The sequence below is a fragment of the Poromitra crassiceps genome (assembly GCF_964638095.1).
Source record: "Poromitra crassiceps genome assembly, chromosome: 10".
In the NCBI taxonomy this organism is placed as follows: domain Eukaryota; kingdom Metazoa; phylum Chordata; class Actinopteri; order Beryciformes; family Melamphaidae; genus Poromitra; species Poromitra crassiceps.
This window is the reverse complement of record NC_139631.1, coordinates 48,547,489-48,574,015: the sequence shown is the minus strand read 5'-3', so window position 1 is coordinate 48,574,015 and position 26,527 is coordinate 48,547,489. Positions and strand designations below refer to the sequence as shown.

The following is a 26,527-nucleotide window of genomic DNA, read 5'->3' as shown; positions in this document are numbered from 1 at the left end:
GATTCAATAAAGTATTCAATCAATCAATCAATCGATTTAAGATGCATCGATAATCGTGATCTAATCGTAGCCCTCTGAATCGTAATCGAATCGTGAGGCCAGTGAAGATTCACAGCCCTATTGGATACTTTCTCAGATAAAATATGGTGTTTCTACCCACAGTCATTTTGCTATAGGTAGAAAGGCCATCACTTTACTGTAGGTAGAAACATCATCACTGTGTGTAGATATGTTATCAGTTCATCTCTCTCGCTCTGTCTCTCCCTCTGTCTCTTTCCCCCCCCCTCCCCCCTCTCTCTCTCTCAGCCCATGTTGGAGCATGTGAGGGTTCACCCTGAGCTGGTCACAGGGACGCAGGACTATGAACTCGACCCCTCCAGGTTCGTATGTCATTGTTAGAATCTTATAGAGAGCCAAAGTCACCGCCTACTTCCTGCTTCTGGTACGAACCAGCGTCTGAAAAAATATGAATGGTGGTGAACGACGAGGGACTATACCTTTTTTTGGTCCCGTTTGAATTGTGCCATGTAGTCCACATGTAAATTTTGTCAATTTAAAAGATATAACGTTGCATGTCAAGAAAGTCACAGTTTGTAGTGTAACTGAAACGTAACATTTAGTTTTGTATGAAACCGGGCGGCTGTAGTGGCTGTAGCTCAGGAGGTAGAGCAGGTCGTCCACTAATCGCTTCGGATAAAAGAGGTCGGTGGTTCGATTCCCGCCTCCTCCAGTCTGCATGTTGAAGTGTCCCTGGGCTAGATACTGAACCCCAAATTACTCCCGTTGGTGTGCCAGCACCCTGCGTGGTAGCCTGCCGCCATAATATTTCCACTGGAGAGTTTCATCTGTCCTGTTTATAACTACACTTTTTAGTTTTGCTGTGCTACTCAACATACTTTTGCTGACCGCTGAACACTATCGCTTACGTTGCCTTGATCGCTGTTTAGGATGCAGTTTACAGGTGCGTCACGCTGTATGTTGTTACCTGCAATACATCTGCAAAACGTCACTTTCTTTGGATCAGTGAGTCTTCGTCCTCGACAGCGAGCGCGCCGGGGCCAGGTCACTCCCCCTATTAGCCTCTCCGTGACACATTTTTTGGCTTTGCTGGTCGCCTACAAGGAGGACAGCCTCTCCTTGGAACTAGCAAGAATGGAGCTTATAGCTACATGAGTCACGTGATGAACAAGCATTTTGGACTTCCAATGGTGCAACTCTTTTTTTTCCATGGCTCTGTCGTGTATGTAGTATGTCATAATTTCCTGCTGTGTTTTTATTGTTACAAATGAATCCTAACCGGGGCGTCTGGGTAGTGTAGAGGTTAAAGCACTCTCCTGCCACCAGGAGGCGTCTGGGTAGTGTAGAGGTTAAAGCACTCTGCTACCACCAGGGGGCGTCTGGGTAGTGTAGAGGTTAAAGCACTCTGCTACCACCAGGCGGCGTCTGGGTAGTGTAGAGGTTAAAGCACTCTGCTACCACCAGGGGGCGTCTGGCTAGTGTAGAGGTTAAAGCACTCTCCTGCCACCAGGGGGTGTCTGGGTAGTGTAGAGGTTAAAGCACTCTGCTACCACCAGGGGGCGTCTGGCTAGTGTAGAGGTTAAATCACTCTCCTACCACCAGGGGGCGTCTGGGTAGTGTAGAGGTTAAAGCACTCTCCTACCACCAGGGGGCGTCTGGGTAGTGTCGAGGTTAAAGCACTCTGCTACCACCAGGGGGTGTCTGGGTAGTGTAGAGGTTAAAGCACTCTGCTACCACCAGGGGGCGTCTGGGTAGTGTAGAGGTTAAAGCACTCTCCTACCACCAGGGGGCGTCTGGGTAGTGTAGAGGTTAAAGCACTCTCCTACCACCAGGGGGCGTCTGGGTAGTGTAGAGGTTAAAGCACTCTGCTACAACCAGGGGGCGTCTGGGTAGTGTAGAGGTTAAAGCACTCTCCTACCACCAGGGGGCGTCTGGGTAGTGTAGAGGTTAAAGCACTCTGCTACCACCAGGGGGCGTCTGGCTAGTGTAGAGGTTAAATCACTCTGCTACCACCAGGGGGCGTCTGGCTAGTGTAGAGGTTAAAGCACTCTGCTACCACCAGGGGGCGTCTGGGTAGTGTAGAGGTTAAAGCACTCTCCTACCACCAGGGGGCGTCTGGGTAGTGTAGAGGTTAAAGCACTCTGCTACCACCAGGGGGCGTCTGGCTAGTGTAGAGGTTAAAGCACTCTGCTACCACCAGGGGGCGTCTGGCTAGTGTAGAGGTTAAAGCACTCTGCTACCACCAGGGGGCGTCTGGGTAGTGTAGAGGTTAAAGCACTCTCCTGCCACCGGGGAGGCCTGGGTTCAATAGACCCTTCTCACGGGGGCCATTTTGTGTCGAGAAGCCAGGGTAAACACAGGTGCAAGTAAAACACTAATGAGGGTTTCCAAATTCCAATCATGGAAGTTGGAAACCCTCATTAGTGTTTTGCTTGCACCTGTGTTTACCCTGGCTTCTCGACACAAAATGGCCCCCGTGAGAAGGGTCTATTCCCAGTAGCGGTACCTCCGGCTTGGTCAGACACAATTGGCCGTGTCTGTGGGTGGGAACTCGGTGGGGTATGAATCCTGGGCGCTGGCTGCACTAGTGCCGCCTCTGGTCGGTCAGGGTGCCTGTTCGGGGGGAGGGGAACTGTGGGGGAATAGCGTGATCCTTTCATTTAATTAATTTTTATTTTATTTGTGTAGGGACAGATACACATGCATATAACATCTGATGTCCTGTACCACAGCATTTATAGCCCAAGGCTAGTTTGCAATGCCGGTCCCTAGATGTTGTTAAAAGCACCAGTTAAAAGCAAAGTACAGTAAGATACAGTAAAAGAAATACAATAAACATAACAATGATGTCATAGTCTGATAAAATTGGTTAATCAAACGGTCGGTCCGTCATAAAGCAACATAACAGTCATACATGGGAGCATTTGTAATTACTCTTCAGGAACTGCTATAGAATGGTTTTGAAATGCTCCCAGCTACGTTCCTGTTTAATGTGGGTGTGGAGTGAGTTCCACAATTTAACCCCCTACGTCCTGCCGGAGAAAATCCTCACTGTCAGGTGAAAAGAAGTGGCTGGCACATGTATTGGAGGAAGCATGTGCTAGTCTACAACTCTCCCCAGATCAGCAGAGGGGCTGGCACATAGACTGTATGGGTTGGAGCAACGGCCGGGACAGCAGGGGGAATTGGACAAGTACAAGTGGGAAAAAAATAAGCTTGTTGAGCATCCAATCATCAGCAACCCCGTCTCTTTGCCTGCCTCTCCCTCTCTCTCTCTCTCTCTCTCTGTCTCTCTCTCTCTCTCTCTCTCTCTCTCTCTCTCTCTCTCTTTCTCTCCCTCTCTATCTCTCTCTCCCTCTCTCTCTCTCTCTCTCTCTCTCTCTCTCTCTCTCTCTCTCTCAGGTGGAAGCGTTATGAGGTGCATGACATAGTGATTGAATGTGCCAAGGTGTGTCTGGACCCGCGGGAGGCATCCTGTGAGGAGGGCTACTCCTCCCTGCCCGACCCCTCCCCCAGGCCCTGCCCCCCAGAGTCCCCCACCCTGCCCCTTCTCCACCTGGACCTAAGCTCCAGTATCTTATCTCGGCAAGGCAAGTTCATTTGTATAGCACATTTCATACACAGATGCAATTCAAAGTGTTTTACATAAAATGGATAAAAAGAAAAGAACAGTGGTAAAAAGGTCACACTGCAAAAGTATTAAAGGAACACTCCGCCCATTTTCAACCAGCTTTGTATCATTAGAACATCAGTAGTATATCAGAAAACTGTAAACGGTTTTGAAGTCTGTCATTTAATTTGACAGTTATTGACAGACAATTGGACTCGAGTCATAGGGACTCGGACTCGAGTCGACTCGAGTCGCAAATTTGACGACTTCCGACTCGACTCGGACTTGGAAGGTAAATACTTGAAACTCGACTCGGACTTGGAAGAAAATGACTCGAAACTCGACTCGGACTTGTGACAAGATCAGCCGAGTGCACCAGCTGGGCGTACGCCTAGGTTTACACGCTACGTCCGATGTAGAACTCAAAGTTAGTTGGGGTTTCGGTTGAGAGCTTTGATGAAGCTTTTGCGATTCTGGGCTTTATGCTGCGTGTTTCAAAGTGTGTTGCACCCAGTCTATTTTTGGAACCCCCCACCGTTGTGCGCCACCGTTGTGCGCCAGCGCGAAAGCGTTTTCGCCAAACCATTCTACAGTATGAGAATGGTTTCCTCACGCTTTTCCCTGCAGTTTTGGCTCGCTTTCTCTAGTCTGGAGAGCACTGTCGCCACTTAGTGGGTCGGTGGAATGGGTTGTACACGTTCGGTGGCTCCCATATTTTTATAGGAGACGTAGGGGGCTTTGATCCACGTCCCACCGTCATTTTTTTTTTTTTTTTTTTTACGAGTTGACTCGTCATTGGCAGTCAACCGTTGGTTTCTGCTTGACGAGTTGACTCGTCCACGGCAGTGAACGTGTTAAACTGTAGTTTCTCTCTCTGCATTTAAACTGTAGTTTCTCTCTCTGCGTTTAAACTGTAGTTTCTCTCTCTGTGTTTAAACTGTAGTTTCTCTCTCTGCGTTTAAACTGTAGTTTCTCTCTCTGCATTTAAACTGTAGTTTCTCTCTCTGCATTTAAACTGTAGTTTCTCTCTCTGCGTTTAAACTGTAGTTTCTCTCTCTGTGTTTAAACTGTAGTTTCTCTCTCTGCGTTTAAACTGTAGTTTCTCTGTGTTTAAACTGTAGTTTCTCTCTCTGCATTTAAACTGTAGTTTCTCTCTCTGCATTTAAACTGTAGTTTCTCTCTCTGCATTTAAACTGTAGTTTCTCTCTCTGCGTTTAAACTGTAGTTTCTCTCTCTGCATTTAAACTGTAGTTTCTCTCTCTGCATTTAAACTGTAGTTTCTCTCTCTGCGTTTAAACTGTAGTTTCTCTCTCTGCATTTAAACTGTAGTTTCTCTCTCTGCATTTAAACTGTAGTTTCTCTCTCTGCGTTTAAACTGTAGTTTCTCTCTCTGCGTTTAAACTGTAGTTTCTCTCTCTGCATTTTAACTGTAGTTTCTCTCTCTGCGTTTAAACTGTAGTTTCTCTCTCTGCGTTTAAACTGTAGTTTCTCTCTCTGCATTTAAACTGTAGTTTCTCTCTCTGCATTTAAACTGTAGTTTCTCTCTCTGCATTTAAACTGTAGTTTCTCTCTCTGCGTTTAAACTGTAGTTTCTCTCTCTGCATTTAAACTGTAGTTTCTCTCTCTGCGTTTAAACTGTAGTTTCTCTCTCTGCGTTTAAACTGTAGTTCTCTCTCTGCGTTTAAACTGTAGTTTCTCTCTCTGCGTTTAAACTGTAGTTTCTCTCTCTGCGTTTAAACTGTAGTTTCTCTCTCTGCATTTAAACTGTAGTTTCTCTCTCTGCATTTAAACTGTAGTTTCTCTCTCTGCATTTAAACTGTAGTTTCTCTCTCTGCGTTTAAACTGTAGTTTCTCTCTCTGCGTTTAAACTGTAGTTTCTCTCTCTGCATTTAAACTGTAGTTTCTCTCTCTGCGTTTAAACTGTAGTTTCTCTCTCTGTGTTTAAACTGTAGTTTCTCTCTCTGTGTTTAAACTGTAGTTTCTCTCTCTGCGTTTAAACTGTAGTTTCTCTCTCTGCGTTTAAACTGTAGTTTCTCTCTCTGCGTTTAAACTGTAGTTTCTCTCTCTGCATTTAAACTGTAGTTTCTCTCTCTGCGTTTAAACTGTAGTTTCTCTCTCTGCGTTTAAACTGTAGTTTCTCTCTCTGCATTTAAACTGTAGTTTCTCTCTCTGCGTTTAAACTGTAGTTTCTCTCTCTCTGTTTAAACTGTAGTTTCTCTCTCTGCGTTTAAACTGTAGTTTCTCTCTCTCTGTTTAAACTGTAGTTTCTCTCTCTGCGTTTAAACTGTAGTTTCTCTCTCTCTGTTTAAACTGTAGTTTCTCTCTCTGCGTTTAAACTGTAGTTTCTCTCTCTGCGTTTAAACTGTAGTTTCTCTCTCTGCGTTTAAACTGTAGTTTCTCTCTCTGTGTTTAAACTGTAGTTTCTCTCTCTGCATTTTAACTGTAGTTTCTCTCTCTGCATTTAAACTGTAGTTTCTCTCTCTGCGTTTAAACTGTAGTTGCTCTCTCTGCATTTAAACTGTAGTTTCTCTCTCTGTGTTTAAAATGTAGTTTCTCTCTGTGTTTACAGGAAGTTCAGTCTGTTCTCCGCTGTCTCTGCCTCACCTGACTGGACATCACAGCTCCTTCATACAGGTACTTCTGCCTGCCTGTCTGTCTGTTTGTCTGCCTGTCTGTCTGCCTGCCTGCCTGCCTGCCTGTGTGCCTGCCTGCCTGTCTGTTTGTCTGCCTGTCTGTCTGCCTGCCTGCCTGTGTGCCTGCCTGCCTGTCTGTTTGTCTGCCTGTCTGTCTGCCTGCCTGCCTGCCTGTCTGTGTGCCTGCCTGTCTGTCTGCCTGTCTGTTTGTCTGCCTGTCTGTCTGCCTGCCTGTCTGTTTGTCTGCCTGCCTGCCTGCCTGTGTACCTGCCTGCCTGTCTGTTTGTCTGCCTGTCTGTCTGCCTGCTTGTCTGTTTGTCTGCCTGTCTGTCTGCCTGCCTGTGTGTGTGCCTGCCTGCATGTCTGTGTGCCTGCCTGCCTGCCTGCCTGCCTGTGTGCCTGTCTGTCTGTGAAACATATTGCCCAGCAGAAAACTCATCAAAGAACTGCCTGGTTAAAAAAGGTATTTTGTTTGTTTGTGTGTGTTCAGGATGATGATGTCACGTGGAGCCCCTCCTCAGAGTGTGGTTTGGCCACGCCCCCTCCAGAACCCTTGCTAAGCTCTACCCACCCACTTAGTAGGGCCGCCTCCATCTCAGGTCTCACACACACACACACACACACACACACACACACACACACACACACGTACATCAGATGCTGAGAATGTGGAAAGTGTTCACTGAAGGTATGAGTGGGAATCGAACCCCCAACCCTGGCAGTGTTGGTGCCTTGTTTTACCCACTGAGCTCTACAGAAGAATCTCTCACACCACTCCCAAAACCTGCCTAGTTAGGACATTTTAACTCCCAAAACCTGCCTAGTTAGGACATTTTAACTCCCAAAACCTGCCTAGTTAGGACATTTTAACTCCCAAAACCTGCCTAGTTAGGACATTTTAACTCCCAAAACCTGCCTAGTTAGGATATTTTAACTCCCAAAACCTGCCTAGTTAGGACATTTTAACTCCCAAAACCTGCCTAGTTAGGACATTTTAACTCCCAAAACCTGCCCAGTTAGGATATTTTAACTCCCAAAACCTGCCCAGTTAGGACATTTTAACTCCCAAAACCTGCCTAGTTAGGACATTTTAACTCCCAAAACCTGCCCAGTTAGGACATTTTAACTCCCAAAACCTGCCCAGTTAGGACATTTTAACTCTCAAAACCTGCCCAGTTAGGACATTTTAACTCCCAAAACCTGCCTAGTTAGGACATTTTAAAGGTCTTTTTAGATGGGAGGGGACACTGCACCTACTTCCCCCCTATAGAAAATATAATTAATATATGGACGTAGCCTCCGTGACGTCACCCATTGGTTTGTGGCCTCCTGTTTTGAAGCATCAAGGTTGGCATTTTGACCGTCGCCATCTTGGTTATTTGGAGCCAGAAGTGATTTGGATGAGAATTGCTGCAGCATGGCCACCTGCTTACTGGTCTGTGATTGGCCTGTTAATCATGCAGCATGGCCACCTGCTTACTGGTCTGTGATTGGCCTGTTAATCATGCAGCATGGCCACCTGCTTATTGGTCTGTGATTGGCCTGTTAATCATGCAGCATGGCCACCTGCTTACTGGTCTGTGATTGGCCTGTTAATCATGCAGCATGGCCACCTGCTTACTGGTCTGTGATTGGCCTGTTAATCCTGCCCCTAAGCCTAGTCTGCTTTATGCTCTATTTGACTCTAAATGAGACCATCATTTACTAAATGAACATCATGCTGTATTGAAGAAGACTTGGAACTAGTGATTGAGACCATAAACCCATTAGGAAAGTGTTTAATGAAGTCATCATTAAAGGAAGAAGTACGGTCATTTTTTACAGCCAGTGCACGCCATTCAAAAGAATGCCGGTTTAAGTTACTTCTGCTTTGGCCCCACAAACGGACCTACAAGCTAGCCCCGCCCCCTAGGTACCCGCTTGGATCTGCGGGGTCTCACTGCACTCCTCACGTGAACAGACGCTGTGCCAGTACATGCAGGCACTCTATGCCTGCTAACTAGTTAAATGAAATAACACTTGACTGTGGTATCACATATCCCTAATCACAGGTCAGTTTGTGGACACAAAGTGGCAATCCTAGTCTTTGATGCCAACCATAGACTGTTATTGTTGATAGCTAAAGTTAGCTAAATTAGCATAATCATAACCTTATAGCCTAGCTTAACTTAAAACTATACCTACCATTGGTATGATTGGTGTGCACTGCACATCGCTTAGAAAAAATTCAAGACAATTCAACTCTGTCATGGGCGGGCGTGTGCCTGACATGCACGACGCAACCGTTTCACCTGCCCCTTCGCCTGTTATTGAAAATGAATGACTTAGCCACGTCAATGGTGTTTTCCTCTTGTGTTAAACAGGTGTGAAGTGTACCTCGCCAGCCACCATCTCTGTAACCCAGACTGAAGAGAACCAAGATGGCAGTCTGCCTGCTGACAACAACCAGGTAGCATTTATTAATGTTGCTACTACCTGCTACAGCTAAACACTGTGTGAAGGGAGTCACCATGGTAACAGCTATAGCTTGTTTGCAACCACGTGATTCCGATGGCAGTTCTCCCAGAGCTACTATAGAGCTGAACAGTCACGTGACATCTTTTGCCCCGGAAGTGAGTTTCCCATTCATTTTCTCCATAGACATTTCGAAAAATCCTTATATAATGAGTTTTAAGGCTGGAACCAAACCAACACTTGACCTACTGAATCATGAGTGACCATAAAACATTTCAGTTGGAGGAAAAATAAAAAAGAACGTCGGGGGGAAAACCGACCCCCCCCCCCTCCCCCCACGTCCATATTTTTTGTTTTAGCTCCAAGTGAAAAGTTTTTTGTTGGACTTTTGTCTAATTGTTGCAGTGGAACAAGCTGGTAGCCTTCGGTTCTTATCAATGTAAGTTCTTTGGTGGAGAATCAGATAACGTGTGACTACAGTATAGCAGGTGCTCATAGAACATTAGAATTTTTGAAATAGAACACCGACCGTTAAACAGGTAGAAAAAGTTACTGGAGGATCACAGCATGACATTCACTCTCCAACTTCCTGACAGCCTCAGCAGCAGCCAATGGCAGAGCTGGAGGCATCGGCCTGTCCACCAATCACAGAGGATGGAGACCAGCCTGATGTCATCAACAACAACAACAAAGGTCTGCTGATTGCCTTGTCTCCATGGAGACAGATGTTTAATTGTGGTAAACAGTAACAATGGCACTCTATACTGTGATTAAAGGTGAACTTCACCAAAAAAACAATGCTGGTTTATTTTGCACATGATGTCACCCATATCCAAAAACTGGGAATGGGTTTGCAGGCATTCATTTAGTTTGACATTTATTGAGAGTTGATTTGAGTTAAAGCTGCTGTAAATGATATTATTTTTGTTATATAAGTGTTAAATGGCTCTATACTCTTGACAGCAATCACTGATGTAGAGTGTTTGGTCAGTAACATGGGTCTCCCACTCCCTCTGCTTTGTAAACAGAAAATAAACTTTTCTGGTATCCCATCCCACTTTAATCAGGAGAGAGGACTCCACAAAGAGGATTGAGTCAACACGGTTCTCATTTGGGATGGTGTTCTGGACTGGACCTCTTCTGGACCCCCGGGGGTGTTCTGGACTGGACCACCAACCCAAACTAACTGTCAGCATTTGATTACTTGGGAATGAGAACGGTATTGACTCAATCCTTCCTCCAGAATTGCTTCCAGCACCTTTAAGTTGTGGACCAGTGATGTCACTGCATTGTGAGTGATGGAAAGTGCATTCAAATTCTGTGTTGCCTCATTGGAATTGATCAACAACCCTCGCAATCTGTCAGATCTATTATGGTCTGTTTGTGATGTGGAGCAGGAAACAGCGTTATTACAGCTATAGAGTCGTGCTGAAATGAAAAATGTCTTTTTCACTATTTCACAGCACATCCCTGGTTATACAGTGCACCTATTTAACAATGTCAGCATGAGTTAATTCATAACGATATCTACAGTATGCTGACGTCAGGTAGTACTATCAAATTTCAACCAATAATATCATGATATGACAGCTGTCAATCGATATTAATGGCTAGGAGAAAATTCTGAGCAGGCAACATGGCTGCCTACATGGGCAGACTTTTCTAGCCCATAAATGTTAACTCATTGAGTGCCAGCCACTTTTGGAGAACGGACGCTCCCAGTGCCAGAGTTTCAGAGCGTTTTCAGTGATTTCTCGAGGCCCACAGAATATTGTGTGATATTACTATGTAAACACCGAACACGCACAAAGAACGAGGAGACTCTATTGTATCATCAGCAAAAAAAAGTTTATTGATACCATTTTCCATTCTTTAGTTATCAGCCGGAGAAGATAGGTTGTTTTCAGCAAAAACAGACGTTTCAAATTAGAAGCTGAGATATTCAGCCTTTTGTGAAATGAAGCATTTCAAGCACATTCACTGACTCTGAAGCTAATATTTTCTGATGTAGTGACGTGGTGTAGTTGTGTGGTGCCCTGCGTGCCCCACCCCCCTCTCCCCCCTCAGCTGCAAACTCCTCCCCACACTAACACACAGCCTCACGCACCCAGCGTCTATTTTCGGAGCGCTCCGTTTTTGTGCACCGGCTCCCAGCGCGACACCAAAAAGCCAAACCGGACTGCTGAGAATGGTTTGGCCCTTCGGCGTCGGGTGCTGCTTTTCTGGCGGCTAATCGTGTGGAGAAACTATGCAGCAGAGACAGAGGGGCTCAGTTGTGGGCGCGGATTGACTGCTGTTCGCAGCTAACGTTGACTCCAGCCAGAGCAATCTATACGGCTCTGGCTGCAGCATGCATCGGTTTCTCTTTCATCACGGCTTTTTCCTGCTGTTTTCCTGACCTTTCTCTAATCTGGAGAGCACTGTCGCCACCTAATGGGTCCGTAAAATAGGTTATACACCTTCAATAGCTCCAATATTTGTACAGGAGATGGAGGAGGCTTTGATCCACGTCCCACCGTCAAAAAACGCATTTGACGCCGATCGACGTCATTGGCACTCAACGTTACTATTTACTTTGACGCCGATCGACGTCATTGGCACTCAATGAGTTAATATACTTTGCCAATAAATATGTAGCATAAAATAAAATTAACGGTAATGTCTTCATTTAATGTAGAATGCAAAGGACACGTAACTGGCTCAGTAACTCACATTCCAGGAATATCGTTATTTACCGTGGCTCGTCGGACACTTCAAGGCGTTCAGCCAGCTCTCTGCCTCCGGGAGGAGGAGGCTGTCCGCCCGGAGGGAGCCAACCAGCAAGCATGCAGTGCACAGGGCTGCATTTATTACATTATATTGTGTTTACGGTTACTGAAACATGACCGGTACAATACATTATTTTACAGACAGCTGCTGTCTCGCACAGATCACTCACCTCACAAGGCTCGCATCGCCCCTCGCATTCAGTCTGTCAACTCCAGTAACTCATCCCAAACGCGGCCAAAAGAAACTCCTCTATGTCCCTCCTCTCTACCCTGTTTCAGTCGGAATACGCCACGATAAGGAATCACATACTGTACCCTGAGAATCCCAGTTCAGCTCGACTAACTGTCTGCCTCCCCCTCTCTCTCTTTGTCTCTCTCACTCTCTGTCTCCCTCTTTCTTTCTCTGTCTCACTCTTGCTCTCTCCTTCTCTCTCCCTTTATCTCTCTCTCTGTCTCCCTCTCACTCTCTCTCTCCTCCAGAAGCCATACCAGAGGAGTTATTGAGGTCTCCGTCCTCCCAGGCCATGCCCCTGGCCTCCACTCCCAGTCACAGTGAGCCGTCTCTGGGCTCGGCCGACCATTCGCTCCCCTGGTCCTTCAGGCCCTGCCTTAGCCCCGCCCACCACACGCCCTACAGGTATGGGTGGGAATCAAAAAGTTTCATCAAGATACAATATCATATCATATATGGATTCTTTCGACAACAATACAATATGTGCTGATATCACAAAGTGTGCCACCATACGATTTTGATTTGATTAAATTCAAGTCAGGGCCCTGTGATCGATATGAGACGATACTATATGCCCATTTTACACAATTTCAGTTACATTTATATCAACTCACAAAAACAAAAAGCAACTAAAGTATGATTTGACAATTTCATTTCTGAGCTCTTCCAGACATTTAAATTAAAAACAAACAATTATTTTTAATAAAAATGATAAAAACAGACCTATAGACCCTTTTACTGTTTGTAAACAGCGATGACGTATTTGGTGGGCGGAGCCGAACTCGCTGCAAAAAGTTACAACTAGCGGTTCAGCTGTCATAAAAATATGGAAGATCCCGATCCCTCCTCCACGTATTTTAAAGCTTTGCCAGCAACAGACAGGTTACCTGACACAAATAAGCTAACTCTCTCAATGGGGTGAGGTTTCCTGACCCGTACTCACTGTCAGGATGGGTCTAGGATCCAAACATCGCCAACGTTGCAGTGCCGCACATCATCATATTCCTAGTGGGAATGTCCAGCGTCTGTACGCATACGGCACAAGACGTCTTTTTCCTGTATTCCGGGGATCTCTCTCGTTTCGGCTTGAGTTCCGCGGAGTTTTGGATACCGAGATGCGTGCGCAAATAATCCTGTGACGTCCACTGTAAAATGGTCTATTGTTCACTATAAAGTGCCACGTTTCTTATGTTTAAGTCCAAATGTTTTTGATCAGTTAAACTTAAAGAGACCTTTCAATTATGAAAAATAAGCCATGCACATACGGTTCATCACCTTGGATTTACAAGGCGTATCTTACGCTATGGACAGACAGGATGCGGAAGCGCAGAAGCGAAGCGCATTTTCCTCACGAGCAGCAGGCGCCTGGCTGTCCACACAAGGAGCGCATTTTTCCGCGCCGGTCATCAGCGACTCGCTCGTCTTCATCTTTTGTTTTCACATATCTACCTCATTTTGATCATGAGTTTATAACCTCATGTATAACATAATGTGTTCATGACAACTGTTCATGGCATGTCCATGTCTTGGGATTGGGGTAAACAGTGAATGACTGACCACAGTAGTTGTTTGTTAACAACGTTGTTGTGTAGGTAGGTCTATAGTCTCTCTCTGTCTCTCTCTAGCTCTGCTGTGCCGGATGACCACCTGAAACCCCACTTCAGATAGCAGCGTCACTCCCACCTCTCTCTCTTTCCCGCTGCTCCCGCTGTCTCTTTCGCTCACGGCTCACGTAAAAAATGAAAACTGGCTGCGCTGTGTGTTTTGGCCGTTAGTCGTGCTGAAATGAAAAATGACTTTTTAACTATTTCTGATCCCATCCCTGGTTATACAGTGGACCTATTTAACAATGTATGCCAAAAAATTCACGAACCTCCAATTTCTTTGCTTTTTCACATCAAAAGTCAACCATGCTGAGTTCATTCATAACGATAATCTACAGTTTGCTGACGTCAGGTAGTATTATCACATTTCTTCCCCATTTCAACCAATAATATCATGACATGACAGCTGTCAATCAATCTTCATGGCTAAGAGAAAATTCTGAGCAGGCTGCCATGTAGGCACTAGGCAGACCGTTCTAGCCCATAAATGTTAATAGACTGTTATTGAAACATGACCGGTAGGTTTCAGATTTGTGCAGTAAAATACATTTTGCAGACAGCTGCTGTCTCGTGCTGCTCCGAGGCACAGATCACTTGCCTCACAAGGCTCGCATCGCCCTTCACATTCAGTCATAGGGGCCCTTTACACACACACACACACACACACACACACACACTCAGGGGCCCTTTACACGAGGACAGTTTCTGGAAGAAACGACACAATAGCGTTTCCTTCACACCTTTTCCTTCACACCTCCCTGTTTACATGAGCGCTGTTGAATTTTTAAAACGCCGTAATGTACATGCCAGCTCGCTAGGTGGCAGTGTGATCACCTTATTCTTTGCCCATACAAGGACGCTTCTGCATGACGTCATTTCGTAATCGTCTTTCCTGTTTTAAACACTGAAGTAGAGTATGCCTTCCGCAGTCATTTAGACTTGCCAAAAAGCTTTTTTCAAGCTAAAAAAAACCCCCAAACTGTTTTAAAGTTTTAATATTTGTCGGGTGAGAATTTAGAGTTTATCAGAATAACACCTATTGGAAATCTTTAACGAGCAGCGAGGACCGGGAGCGCTGAGTGTGCTATCTCTGTCAAACCCTACTGTAGGCTACTGGCAGTGAGAAAACACTGTCGACGTGCTTTTGTAACTAACATTAAATGCCGACCGGGTACAGCCATCGGCTCCTCGCAGCAGTAACGTTATGAACATGTCACTGAAGTTGGCCGCAGTGTAGCTTAATTCTGAATGTTGCCAAACTTCATTCATACTGACGTTTTATTTTGAAAATGGTTGCCAACTCGCGGCTATGGTGTAATCGCGTGTGTCGCATGTGCAGGCACGTCAGAGTTTCTGAAATGTGCCGTCTTCAAGCGATTACATGGAATGATCAGCGGGAAGCGTCACCAACAATTTCACTCTGGAAGGTGGTTCCAAAATGTGTCGTTTCCTGAGCCCAAATTCGCCGTCGCCGTCTAAAAGGGAGGCACTAACGATACAATAATTCCCCGTCACGTATACCATTTGATTCTTTAAACGTCTTACCCTTTCAAAAGTACATCACACATGGACAGCCCTGCTTAATTCTTCGCTAAATCACTGGTCCATTGGAGTGAATGGAGATGTTGCAACTCTTCTATTTCCTCTGGCTCTGGCATGGGAAAGGGAGTGTTCGTCGACCGTGACGTAACAGTAGAACAAATCGGCCATTTTGGAGCCCCCAAAAAAAGCCGGTTTGAAGCGATAGAGGGCACTCTCGCTGCCTGAAAATGATAGTGTGTAGAATTCTAACAGGTTAGTCTCAAATGTGGAGATGTTGACCAGAATCCTTCAGCAACACACCTCAAAAGCTCATTGGTTTAAAGCTGAAACATATGTTTTAGGGTTTAGCTAGCCTTTAAAGAAGACGATATATACAGTATATCCATGTTTTCACTTTGCATCGATACACGATACGACATTGATTATGTGTCAATACATATCGTCCCACCCCCTACCTACAGGCTGGAGGAGGGAGGCCCCACCCTGTTTGACTCTGCCCACCACACACCCTACAGACTGGAGGAGGGAGGCCCCGCCCTGTTTGGCTCCGCCCTCTCAGAGCAGAGCCCCGCCCCTCCATACGAACCCCTCTTCCAGCTTGCCCTGCCCAGAGCCGCCTCGCTGTTCGTGGGGAAGAAAACCCAGGTGAGCCAGGGCTGAAATAACTAGACTAAACTACTTTAAACTAACTGTAACTAACTGTAACGATAATATGCTTTGAGCTGCGAGCTGGAAACGTGGAATACGGGGTACGTGTAATACGTCCATTTACTGTACGTCCTGTACTGTAAATAGTTTATTTTATGACACACAGTGGCTCATATCCTTATTATATCATAGAGACAATGAGCAAATTAACTATCTATTTACCTTTGTGCAGTGTGCTCAGGCTGCAGTGTTTGCTGTCTGCCACATTAGAGATAGCAGTTTGTGTTCTCAGTTTGTAATCCATATGACGTTATTCCAGCTCAAATAAATACGGGCAGCCATCGAATTCAAATTCATCGTCCATAATCTCGAATTCAGATAAATATCAGCGGTGTTTACCATGCTATGCCACAGATTGGGCTTGGACAGCGCTTCAACCTGATACCTTCCGACAGCCGTCTGGAACATACAGTTGTGAAAGATATAACCTTTCCGTGAGAAAGGTGGTGTAGAAAAGCTGCAAATACGCTATCATAGCGTCCGGTGAAAGCAATTAAGCTCGCTATGGACAGTTTAGCTGTCTTTTCGGCTCGAGGAGAGAGACAAATCTTAAGTGGCACGCCCACCGCTGTTAGCATATATGGGACATCGCCCCATGCCAGGCGGAGGGGCACGCCCATTGTTTCATCAATGGTGTAGAGATGAATGGTCTTCTAGGTCATCTTGCAGAAGACTCCCCATAGTGAGATTCTCCGATACCTTTTTGGATAAAACAGCTTCTTATCTCAGACGGTGAGCTCTGGACCTTTGTTCTCCTCGTTTGAACTTTTGATGACCAAAGTTGTCTAACCCGTTTTATTGTATTTTAATTTACCCCCAAACCCCAGAGTGCTCTCGCATGTTAAATCGCCTTTCTGCAGAGAATTTCTCCCCTGCTTTTGACAGCAGTGTGGTGCAGCCTTCTCATGACAACGTTGATGTTCGCATTGCTCTGTCATTTTAGATGCAGTTGCTCCTCTAAAATCTTGAACTGTCCCCTCTATAAATTCTAGGGCTGTCTTCTAAAAGTCGACGATTCGATCATCAGTCGAGAGACCCGTGAGTCGACGGAGATTCCTCAAGTCGAGCAGTCGTGTTTTTTCTCACCCTCCCCTCCAGTCACGGCTCTTAAAATTAGAGCTGGCACGGATCACGGATAATCTGTGACCCGTACGGATCAGCCCTCACGGTTCGGAACGTCCGTGGTTTTTCGTTGCATTTAACGTTTAACGCTAGTGTATGAGAACGCCTGCAGCGCAGCCAGACACAGACGGGCATCATCATGGGGAGCGCGTCAGCTTCCTCATCCCTTCTCCCCGCTGTAAAGTCTCTCTGAAGGCTGTGGCTAGTGGCTACTAAAGACAGCATCACAACAAACTTATTTCAACACCTCTGAAAAAGCACAGGAATGCGAGCAGCGTGTTGCGGGCTGCACAAGATAACGAGAGCCACCACACACACTTTTCACGAACACGTTATCACCGGATGGTGAAATGTTGCCTTTAGGACACATAACAAAACAACACGTAGTAGTTTAATGTTAAGTAGCTCCAACGTTATGTTTCCAGACTCACCCTGTCTGTACCCGTGTCAAGTGACTGCAGGTTAGCAAGCAACAGCCAGGAAGTTAGGCATAGCAGCGCCACGCTAAAACAGGGTTGTTCTGCCTTCAGAGTAAAAGCATAAATTGTGTCACTTATGAGAAAAAAAGAAATTGAGCTGTGCAGGTCAACAAATGGTTAGAGAAGTATAATAGTATTAAAAAAATCGAATTTTGAGAGAAAAAATCTGAAATTTTATTTTATTTTTTATTTTTTGCTGATACGAAAAATCTGTGATCCGTGGCTCAAAATCCGTCACGCGATCCGAACCGTGGGTTTTCTGATCCGTGCCAGCCCTACTTAAAATACTGAACACAACCTTGTCAAAGTTGGCCCATGTCTTAATTATAGTTAGTTTCTCGCTGGATGTGTCATTACATTATTAATATCTTACCTGGATAAGCTCAAATTATGTTGTTGGTTATCAGTCCGACTTGGAAGCCCTCTCTGCCGGTCGTGCAGCCGCGCGCACGAGCAGTGAGATTCCCACTGTCTCCCATGGCCCCAGAGAGGGGATGAGAAGAGGCTGACATAATGTCATGTTAACGTTACTTTATTCTCATCAGAAACCACTTTGATTTGCATGTTTAAACAAGTTTGCAGCCTACAGTACAGTAAACTACACTGCAGTAAACTACAGTACAGTAAACTACAGTACAGTAAACTACAGTACAGTAAACTACAGTACAGTAAACTACAGTACAGTAAACTACACTGCAGTAAACTACAGTACAGTAAACTACAGTACAGTAAACTACAGTACAGTAAACTACACTGCAGTAAACTACACTGCAGTAAACTACACTGCAGTAAACTACAGTACAGTAAACTACAGTACAGTAAACTACAGTACAGTAAACTACACTGCAGTAAACTACACTGCAGTAAACTACAGTACAGTAAACTACACTGCAGTAAACTACACTGCACTAAACTACACTGCACTAAACTACAGTACAGTAAACTACACTGCAGTAAACTACAGTAAACTACACTGCAGTAAACTACACTGCACTAAACTACACTGCACTAAACTACAGTACAGTAAACTACACTGCACTAAACTACACTGCACTAAACTACAGTACAGTAAACTACACTGCAGTAAACTACAGTACAGTAAACTACACTGCAGTAAACTACACTGCACTAAACTACACTGCACTAAACTACAGTACAGTAAACTACACTGCACTAAACTACACTGCAGTAAACTACACTGCAGTAAACTACAGTACAGTAAACTACACTGCAGTAAACTACAGTACAGTAAACTACAGTACAGTAAACGGTGAGGTGGCGTTCATTCTGCCCTGCAGGAGGTGCTGGAGCAGGAGAGGGGTGGAGCCACAGACAGCGAGCAGAGAGAGGAGGAGCCAGCCTGTGTGTCTCCTCTGGAGCTGCTGGACCGCCTCATCTTCCACGGACACCACGCCCACGCCGGGCTCAGCGCCAGGTGAGACGCCCACAGCTGCTGTAGAGGTTAAAGCCCCTGGAAACCAAAAATACATGTGTTTTGAGTTTGTCACACCACAGAGAAATGTGTTATTAACCACCCAGCAAAAAAAAACACCCAGGGACTTAACTTTAGGCTCATTTGCAGCTCTATTTTATTCTGGGGCTTCACAGTTGAAAAAACTCCTGATTGATCTTGTCCTGTCCCTTATGCAGCCCCTCAGTTCAGCTTCTGTGACCCCTTTCCACCAAGCCCCATTTAAACAGGAACTCTGGACTACGTCCATTCAATCAGGTCTGGACATCAGGGTGGGAATTACATGGAGGCCATGGCCCTAAACAAAATCACACCCAGGTGCTGAAGTAAGCGGTGCAGTATCTATATCTAGATGGTATAGAGAGTAATGCATGTTTAAGTATACAATAAAATGAATTGAAGACATAACAAAGCACCAGTTTAGTTGCAGCGTCAATGCGAGTAGTGGCTTGGTAAATGACTCCCTCAGTGGTGTCTGTATTGATTGTCCTATTTTGCGAATGGCAGGTTTCCTGTGGCGAGTGGATTATTAGTGTCGCTAAATAAAATGAAATAAAAAATTAAGGAAGGTATCAAGCCTTTTGAAGTCAAAAGGCTCAGGTCCAAGTCAAGACACGAGTCATTGGTGTTCAAGTCCAAGTCGAGCTGATTTTGTCAAGTCGAGTCCAGACTAACTGACTCAAGTCTGACTCAAGTCACATGACTTGTCCACACCTCTGGTATTCAAACATGCCCTGCTCTGCCGGCGACACAGACATAGTACTAGGGGCTTGGGTGGGTAAGATCTGTGTTCGCGGGAGCGCGCTCGCAACGGACAATGTGTTTATACATACAGCTAGGGTTGCCAACCGTCCCTTAAAAACCGTCCCGTATTTGTAAACAAAAAGACGTGTTCCGTATTGAACTGATACGGGACGCGCTTTGTCCCGTATTCGAGAGACACTGTAGTACAAAGCCATTTGAGCGAGTAAACTCCACAGAGGAGTCTCGTCCGCTGGCAATGGCACCGCTGCCTCTCCCCCTATGTAGCTGGTGACACCGGCCCGGTGTCATGTTACAGCAGCCTAGCGAGAGGCTGTGGACAGTGCGCAGGACACAGGGAGCACTCAAAAAAAGCTAGGTTCCAAACTGTTTCCTAGCAACACAATTATGTGAAAACCGTCTTAACATAATAGGCCCTCTTTAATTAATCACACTGGAAACAGGAGAAAATGACACATGAACTGAAAATCACGAAACAAAATAATACTCTATAAATGGTAGAATTGGATGTACTTTTAATGCCTCCGCAGGCGATAGCCAGGCCGGAAGCATTATGGTTTTGGGTTGTACGTCCGTCCGATGTTCATCAATGCGATATCTGAGGAACGCCTTGACAGAATTGTATCAAATTTCCCTCAAACGTCCACTTGGACTCAAGGATGATCTGATTAGATTTTGGTGGTCAAAGGTCAAGGTCACTGTGACCTCACGAACACCATTTCCCAGCTTGGTAACGCGATATCTCAGGAACACCTTGAAGGAATTTCTTCGAATTTGGCACAAACGTCTACTGTTTATGTCCTTTGCATACTTGTATTTATGTGGACATAAATAAATATTCAAATGTGTGTGTGTGTGTGTGTGTGTGTGTGTGTGTGTGTGTGTGTGTGTGTGTGTGTGTGTGTGTGTGTTGCAGACTGCCCATGGCAAATAAGTCAGTGGACTGGAGTCTTTCTGGAGGTAAACAGCAGAGCATGAAATCCAAAGGTACTGATCCATTAACTCACTGACCAGCCTGTCTGTCTGTCTCCCTGCCTGCCTGTCTGTCTGTCTGTCTGTCTGTCTGTCTGTCTGTCTGCCTATCTGTCTGTCTGCCTGTCTGTCTGTCTGTCTGTCTGTCTGTCTGTCTGTCTGTCTGTCTGCCTATCTGTCTGTCTGCCTGTCTGTCTGTCTGTCTGTCTGCCTATCTGTCTGTCTGCCTGTCTGTCTGTCTGTCTGTCTGCCTATCTGTCTGTCTGCCTATCTGCCTGTCTGCCTGTCTGCCTGTCTGTCTGTCAGCCTGTCTGCCTGCCTGTCTGTCTGTCTGTCTGTCTGTCTGCCTGCCTGTCTGTCTGTCTGTCTGTCTGTCAGCCTGTCTGCCTATCTGTCTGTCTCTTACCATACGTCTTGAGGCAGGAGGTCACAGTCATGACGTCAGTCTAAGAGGACTTCCTTAATATGTAGAACATCATCTTTCCTGACTTATTCTCAGTATCTATGTGACAATAAAAGACGGGCTTGTCCGTTACGAGAGTCTATTAGGGTTATGGTTTATATTGATACATGCTTGCACATCTAGGAGGATATAGATCTATATGAAGTTATGATGCAGGGTGAGACATTCCACATCCGGGGTGTAGGGGTTAATGCTTTTCCTTATAGCTTCCGGGTCACACCGGTGTCAAAAAAGAATAGAGAATCAGACTGACACAGAGGCAGGCAGCTGGCTGATGAATGGTCGTCACACGTGGAGCTGCTGCAGCCCCGGCGCCAGGATGAAATGACTGAGGAGGCGGTTATAACTGGCGAGGGGGCAGGTATTTTTATATATTAAACATAGGTTATAGACTAGGGATGTCACAATATATCGTCCCACAATATATCGCGATATCAAAACGTGACAATATGTATCGTTGAGATGAAATCTCATATCGCGAGAAAAATAAGCTGAACATGGTGGCACTGATCTGCATCTGATTGCATGCTCGCTCTCCTTTTCACTGCTTTGTTTGAACAGACGAGGGACGTTACAGACACGGAGGATGAAAATGGTGAAATTACTCAAATGCGCGTGGCGGATGCCCCCTCAACTTACAAATCGGTCGCAAAAAAATATTGTTAAAATATTGTATCGTTATCGTGAACCCTGTATCGTATCGTGAACTGAGTGTATCATGACACCCCTATTATATACACACCTATGCCTTTTTCTGCACTTTATATGACTCCGCCGGCGATAGCCAGGCCGGAGGCATTAAGGTTTCGGGTTGTCCGTCCATCCGTCCAATGTTCGTTATATATATATACTGTATATCTGATAAAACGCCTTGACGGAATTTCATCAAATTTGCCTCAAACGTCGATGTGGACTCATATCAAGGATGAACTGATTAGATTTTGGTGGTCAAAGGTCAAGGTCACTGTGACCTCTCGAATGCGATTTTCAAGCTCGTTAACGCGATATCTGAGGAACGCATTGACGGAATTTCTTCAGATTTCCCTCAAACGTCCACTTGGACTCCAGGATGAACTTTTGTCGTCAAAGTTCAAGGTCACTGAAATGAAGGCAGTATTAAACTTGAATGTCCTTTCACTCTGAGTCTGAACATAGTTCTATGCAAAATCATAGAATGAACTAAAAACTATTTCTTCCGGCTGGTGTTATTTATTACCCACTCACTTTTTCATGAATAAATCCCAATAAATCCAGTGTGAACTTTCAAGGCAGGGGGTTCCAGCACATGCAAACATACATACAGAGTAGGGGTGTCACGGTACGTATTCGTCCCGTGACGTCACGGTTCGGTGCATGTACTGTAGCTATACGACAGATACTGTACGTCAATACACACTCCGTTAATTAAGTTTGTCATAATCGTCAATATCCAAATCATCTTGCGCTGTTTATGAACATTGCACATCAGAAAACATCGACAACTCACCCTCGTACCGTGTCTTTGGGCTTTTAGTCCATTTAACTTTCAGAAGCCTTTGCCCTCAACAAAGTTAAGTCGAAGCGTCTTGCGCAGTCATTTATTGCCATGTTGTCTCGTATGGCAACGTCTTAGCTTGTGTGGCTAACGCGTTAGATGCTATAGCATCAGGTCGTGCTGTTCTCCTGGCGTCCACATACCTGTGCTGAATGTCGGTCGAGTGGTTAACGTTATATGCCAGTTTGATCTGACACAGCCTACATACATACAACCATATTTTCATTTACTGCATCAAAATATTGCCAAACTGCGCTGGTTTTATGAGATGCCATCTCCCTTCCGCCTGGTTTCTTCTTCTTCTTTAGAGTTTTATGCCGGTTGGCAAACAGTTTATAGTGCATTACCACCACCTACTCAATTCTAGTAGTTTCACAATGCACTTATTTACAGTGAAAAGAAAAGTAACAGTTTCCACCCAAAGTGCTCCCATTCATAAGTATTGTCCATACTATCACTCAGTCCAAAAGTGGAACAAAATAATAATCTGTAAAACAGTGCTCCTATACTAAACCCTAACCTTGGCTGCGAACAAGCGGTCCTGTCCGCTAAGATCTTCTGTGTGAAAACAACTGAGCCCTCATCTCGCGTGGGGCGTTTCAATGGGCTTCCTGAGCTCTACCTGCACGCCCTGACGTTTGTAGACCAGTCTGGCATCCCCAAAATAAACACAAGGGCGCCACCTGCTGTCACAATTATCTTCTCTTCTCTTGATAATCTCTTATCATAGAAAAAAACCAGCCATTAAACAATGGATATTATAATCGATACGTGAAGGGCGACGGAGAGTGAACCGTCACACGAGTGAGGCATCCTAATCACGTTGAATGTTGGGGGAGAGAACGTAATGTTACAGGTACTAACGTAATGTTACAGGTACTAACGTAGGAGCGATTTGTAGACTAGGCTGAGTAGTGGTCATAATAATAAGTTACTGGTAAGTCATATGGTTGTGCCAGGTGTACGTCCAGGATTCCGTAACAATTGGAGGCTACGTGAAGAGGCTGTCTGTCTGTCTGTTTGTCTGTGTGTCTGTCCTCTCTTTCCTGGGTCTATTTGCTTTTTCTGTGTGTTATTGATTGATGTGATTCATGTGATTTCCCTAAATTGTAATAATACTGCTTGTAACATCATCTCACATCTGGCTTTGACCTAACCTGGTTGAATCCTGATCACCTCGTTCTGTTTCGCTCTACGTATCAGTCTGGAATTCCAGCCATCGACAGGGATTTCCTGAAATTAAAATCTAACCGGGCCAATCAGGGACTCCATTATAGTTGTTGATGTAACCGGGCCAATCAGGGCTGCCGATGGCAAAACAGGAATAGCTTCTCCTGAAGCAACGAGCGTTAACGTTAACGTTAGTAGAGTAAACACAGCCAAAAGTGCAGTTATTGCGGAAATAGACTCAATAACAACAATTAAACAAGAAAAAGAGTATGCAGCAGCAGTTTCTCGGTGGAAAAGATGTTTTCGCCACTCTTCAGACTGGATTTGGCAACACTGATTGGCTGAAGTAGTTGTCTGTCAAGGCAAGTGCTCCCGCCCACTGAAATCTCTGGGCAGCTAGAAGTCCAGACTGATAAGTAGAGTGAAACGGGATGTGACATCACGTGATCAGGATGCTAGCTATGACTTACAACTGAACATTTAGCCCAGTTTGTATAAAATACCCACATATATATTGTGTATTGTGTATCGCCATTCAGCCTAAAAATACTCCCCAAACTTATCCAGGATCAGTTGGTGGTCTCAGGATTCTCAGCTTTCCTTGAGAAATAATTATATCATGAAATCAGCATTGTGTTTGCTTGCATGTTAAGTGTGAGCCATTAAAACCATTGGAAGAAGTCTGGAGCTGATACGGCTGCTTGCAGACAGGATATAATGTGATGCTTCCTTAAATTTCAAAATAAGTCATGTCAGTTGATAATTTCAAAATAAGTGTCATGTGTTGAGTTGTTTATTATATCCTCCTTGCTCACAGTTAAAGCAGGACTAAACCCCAAAACACTTTTTTTCAGCTTTTAACCAATATATATATGACTTTGGGGGTGGTGTGTGAAGAATTCTGGTCAAAATTTCCACATTTGAGACCAAACTGTTACCATTGTACCATTTGTATCATTTTCAGCAGCATAAGTTCCCTCTATGGGTTGAACACTGCTTTTTTGTGTGCCCTCAAATGAATGGGATATTTGGTACATCGTGACGTCACGGTGGGGTTAGCACGCGGCCCACTCATGTGAAAATTAGTTTTTTTCCCCATTGATTATTACTGTAGTTCACGCGGCGCGAGCCCTTTAAGACCAATGCATCCATGGGTAATGCCTATTGTGGCTAATGTTAGCCGCTAGTTAGTTATGTTACATGGCAGTAAAACGCCACTAAATGACCAGATTGATAGAACTTTTAACCATTTCCATACGGATCACCAGCGTTAGTTTGTTGTTTATAACGTGGCTATATTCATAACGTTTTATATCTCGGATGCGTTATTTTGAATCCCAAAACCACCCCCGAATTGTGTTCTGGCGCAAAGCGAGTGGGTTTCAGGACGAAACAGTCTCGAGCCACTAACGTTATCTTTAGAGCACAATATTCCTGGAATGCAAGTTTAATAAACAGTTACATGTCCTCTCCATTCTACATCAAATTAAGATATTACGGGTTGTTTTATTTTGTATGTTACATACTTATTGGCCAAGATATGTTAGTTTATGGGGGAGGAATTCTGCCAGCTAAAGGAGGGAGTATAGTCGGCCATCTTGCCTGCAGAGTTTTCAAATCAAGTAGAATACAGTTTTGCAAGAAATCTGGGGCGTTTAGTCCTGCTTTAACAACTGAATAAAATCAGAATTGACCTCAGAGTGAGGAGCCTGCATATGAGAGAGAGAGAGAGAGAGAGAGAGAGAGAGAGAGAGAGAGAGAGAGAGAGAGAGAGAGAGAGAGAGAGAGAGAGAGAGAGAGAGAGAGAGAGAGAGAGAGAGAGAGAGAGAGAGAGAGAGAGAGAGAGAGAACTGCTGGACTTTCTCAAATGGTTTGAACTCTAAAAGTAAACTGTTGAGTTTGTATTTTCTCTGTAAAGTGAGGCAGGAAGCATCACATCTGTATCAGCTCCACATTCCCTAAACTAAACACCAAGTCTGTGTGAAGGCATGCTACTGAAATGACCATCTGCTATTGGCTGATATTTGGTGTCAGGTGATGTCATCTTCTCACAATGTCTTTAACATGCAAGTAAATGGAAATAACATAACCAATAGTTATTTGCAGTTCATTTGCAAAGTCTGCATTTTCAGTGAGAACTTCAAAAACCTGGAATAGCCTCCCTATAGCCATTAGGAATTGTGCTAATTACCATAGTTTTAAAATTAAATTGAAATATTACTTCAAATCTAAACAAACGTGTATGCACAAATAGGGTGGATCTCTAGGTGGATTTAAACATAGGGCACATACAAATGGATCATCTGTCCACTGTCCAGGAGTTGTGGTTGTATGTTAACTCATTGAGTGCCATGGACGTCGAAGGACGTCCAATTAAATAGTGACGTAGAGTGCCATGGACGTCGAAAGACGTCCAATGCGTTTTTTGACGGTGGGGCATCGATCAAAGCCCCCTGCATCTCCTGTCCAATTATTGTAGGTATTGAAGGTGTATAACCTATTTTACGGACTCATTAGGTGGCGACAGTGCTTGCTCGGTGCAGTCCAGATTAGAGACAGGTCCGAGAAACAGCCTAAAAGCCGTGGATCAAAGACAAACCGATGCATGCTCCCAGAGCCATTTGCTCTGTCGCGGGAGCTGACATTGGCTCCGAACAGGAGTCAATCCGCGCTCACAACTGAGCCCCTCTGTCCCTGTCTGTCTGTCTGTCTGTCTGTATAGTTTCTCCACCCGATTAGCAGCCAGGAAAGCAGCCCCTGACGCCAAACCATTCAGCAATCCGGGTTGGCTCTTCCCTGCTGTGGCGCTGAGAGCCGACAGCAGCACACAAACGCAGCACTCCGAAAATATAATGGTTGCGTGAGGCTGTGTGCAGTGTGGGGAGGAGTTTACGGGGGGAGGGGGGGAGGGGGGTGGGTCACGCAGGGCATCACACAACAACTACGTCACTACATCAGAAAATATTATCTTCAGACTCAGTGAAT

At 45.0% G+C, this 26,527-nt stretch overlaps 1 protein-coding gene across 1 annotated transcript in view; it reads left to right on the top strand.

The window, feature by feature from the left end:
* Positions 1 to 26,527, top strand: part of LOC310784493 (hamartin-like) — a gene marked incomplete at its 5' end in the record, with an annotated part of 69,927 nt that overhangs the window by 21,102 nt on the left and 22,298 nt on the right. The window contains 10 exons of the mRNA XM_083645479.1: positions 307 to 380; positions 3,421 to 3,608; positions 6,198 to 6,262; positions 6,752 to 6,860; positions 8,625 to 8,710; positions 9,312 to 9,408; positions 11,964 to 12,120; positions 15,323 to 15,506; positions 18,469 to 18,605; positions 20,320 to 20,390. Coding sequence (XP_083501605.1) covers positions 307 to 380; positions 3,421 to 3,608; positions 6,198 to 6,262; positions 6,752 to 6,860; positions 8,625 to 8,710; positions 9,312 to 9,408; positions 11,964 to 12,120; positions 15,323 to 15,506; positions 18,469 to 18,605; positions 20,320 to 20,390 — 1,168 coding nt within the window. The remainder of the gene's footprint in view (positions 1 to 306; positions 381 to 3,420; positions 3,609 to 6,197; positions 6,263 to 6,751; positions 6,861 to 8,624; positions 8,711 to 9,311; positions 9,409 to 11,963; positions 12,121 to 15,322; positions 15,507 to 18,468; positions 18,606 to 20,319; positions 20,391 to 26,527) is intronic.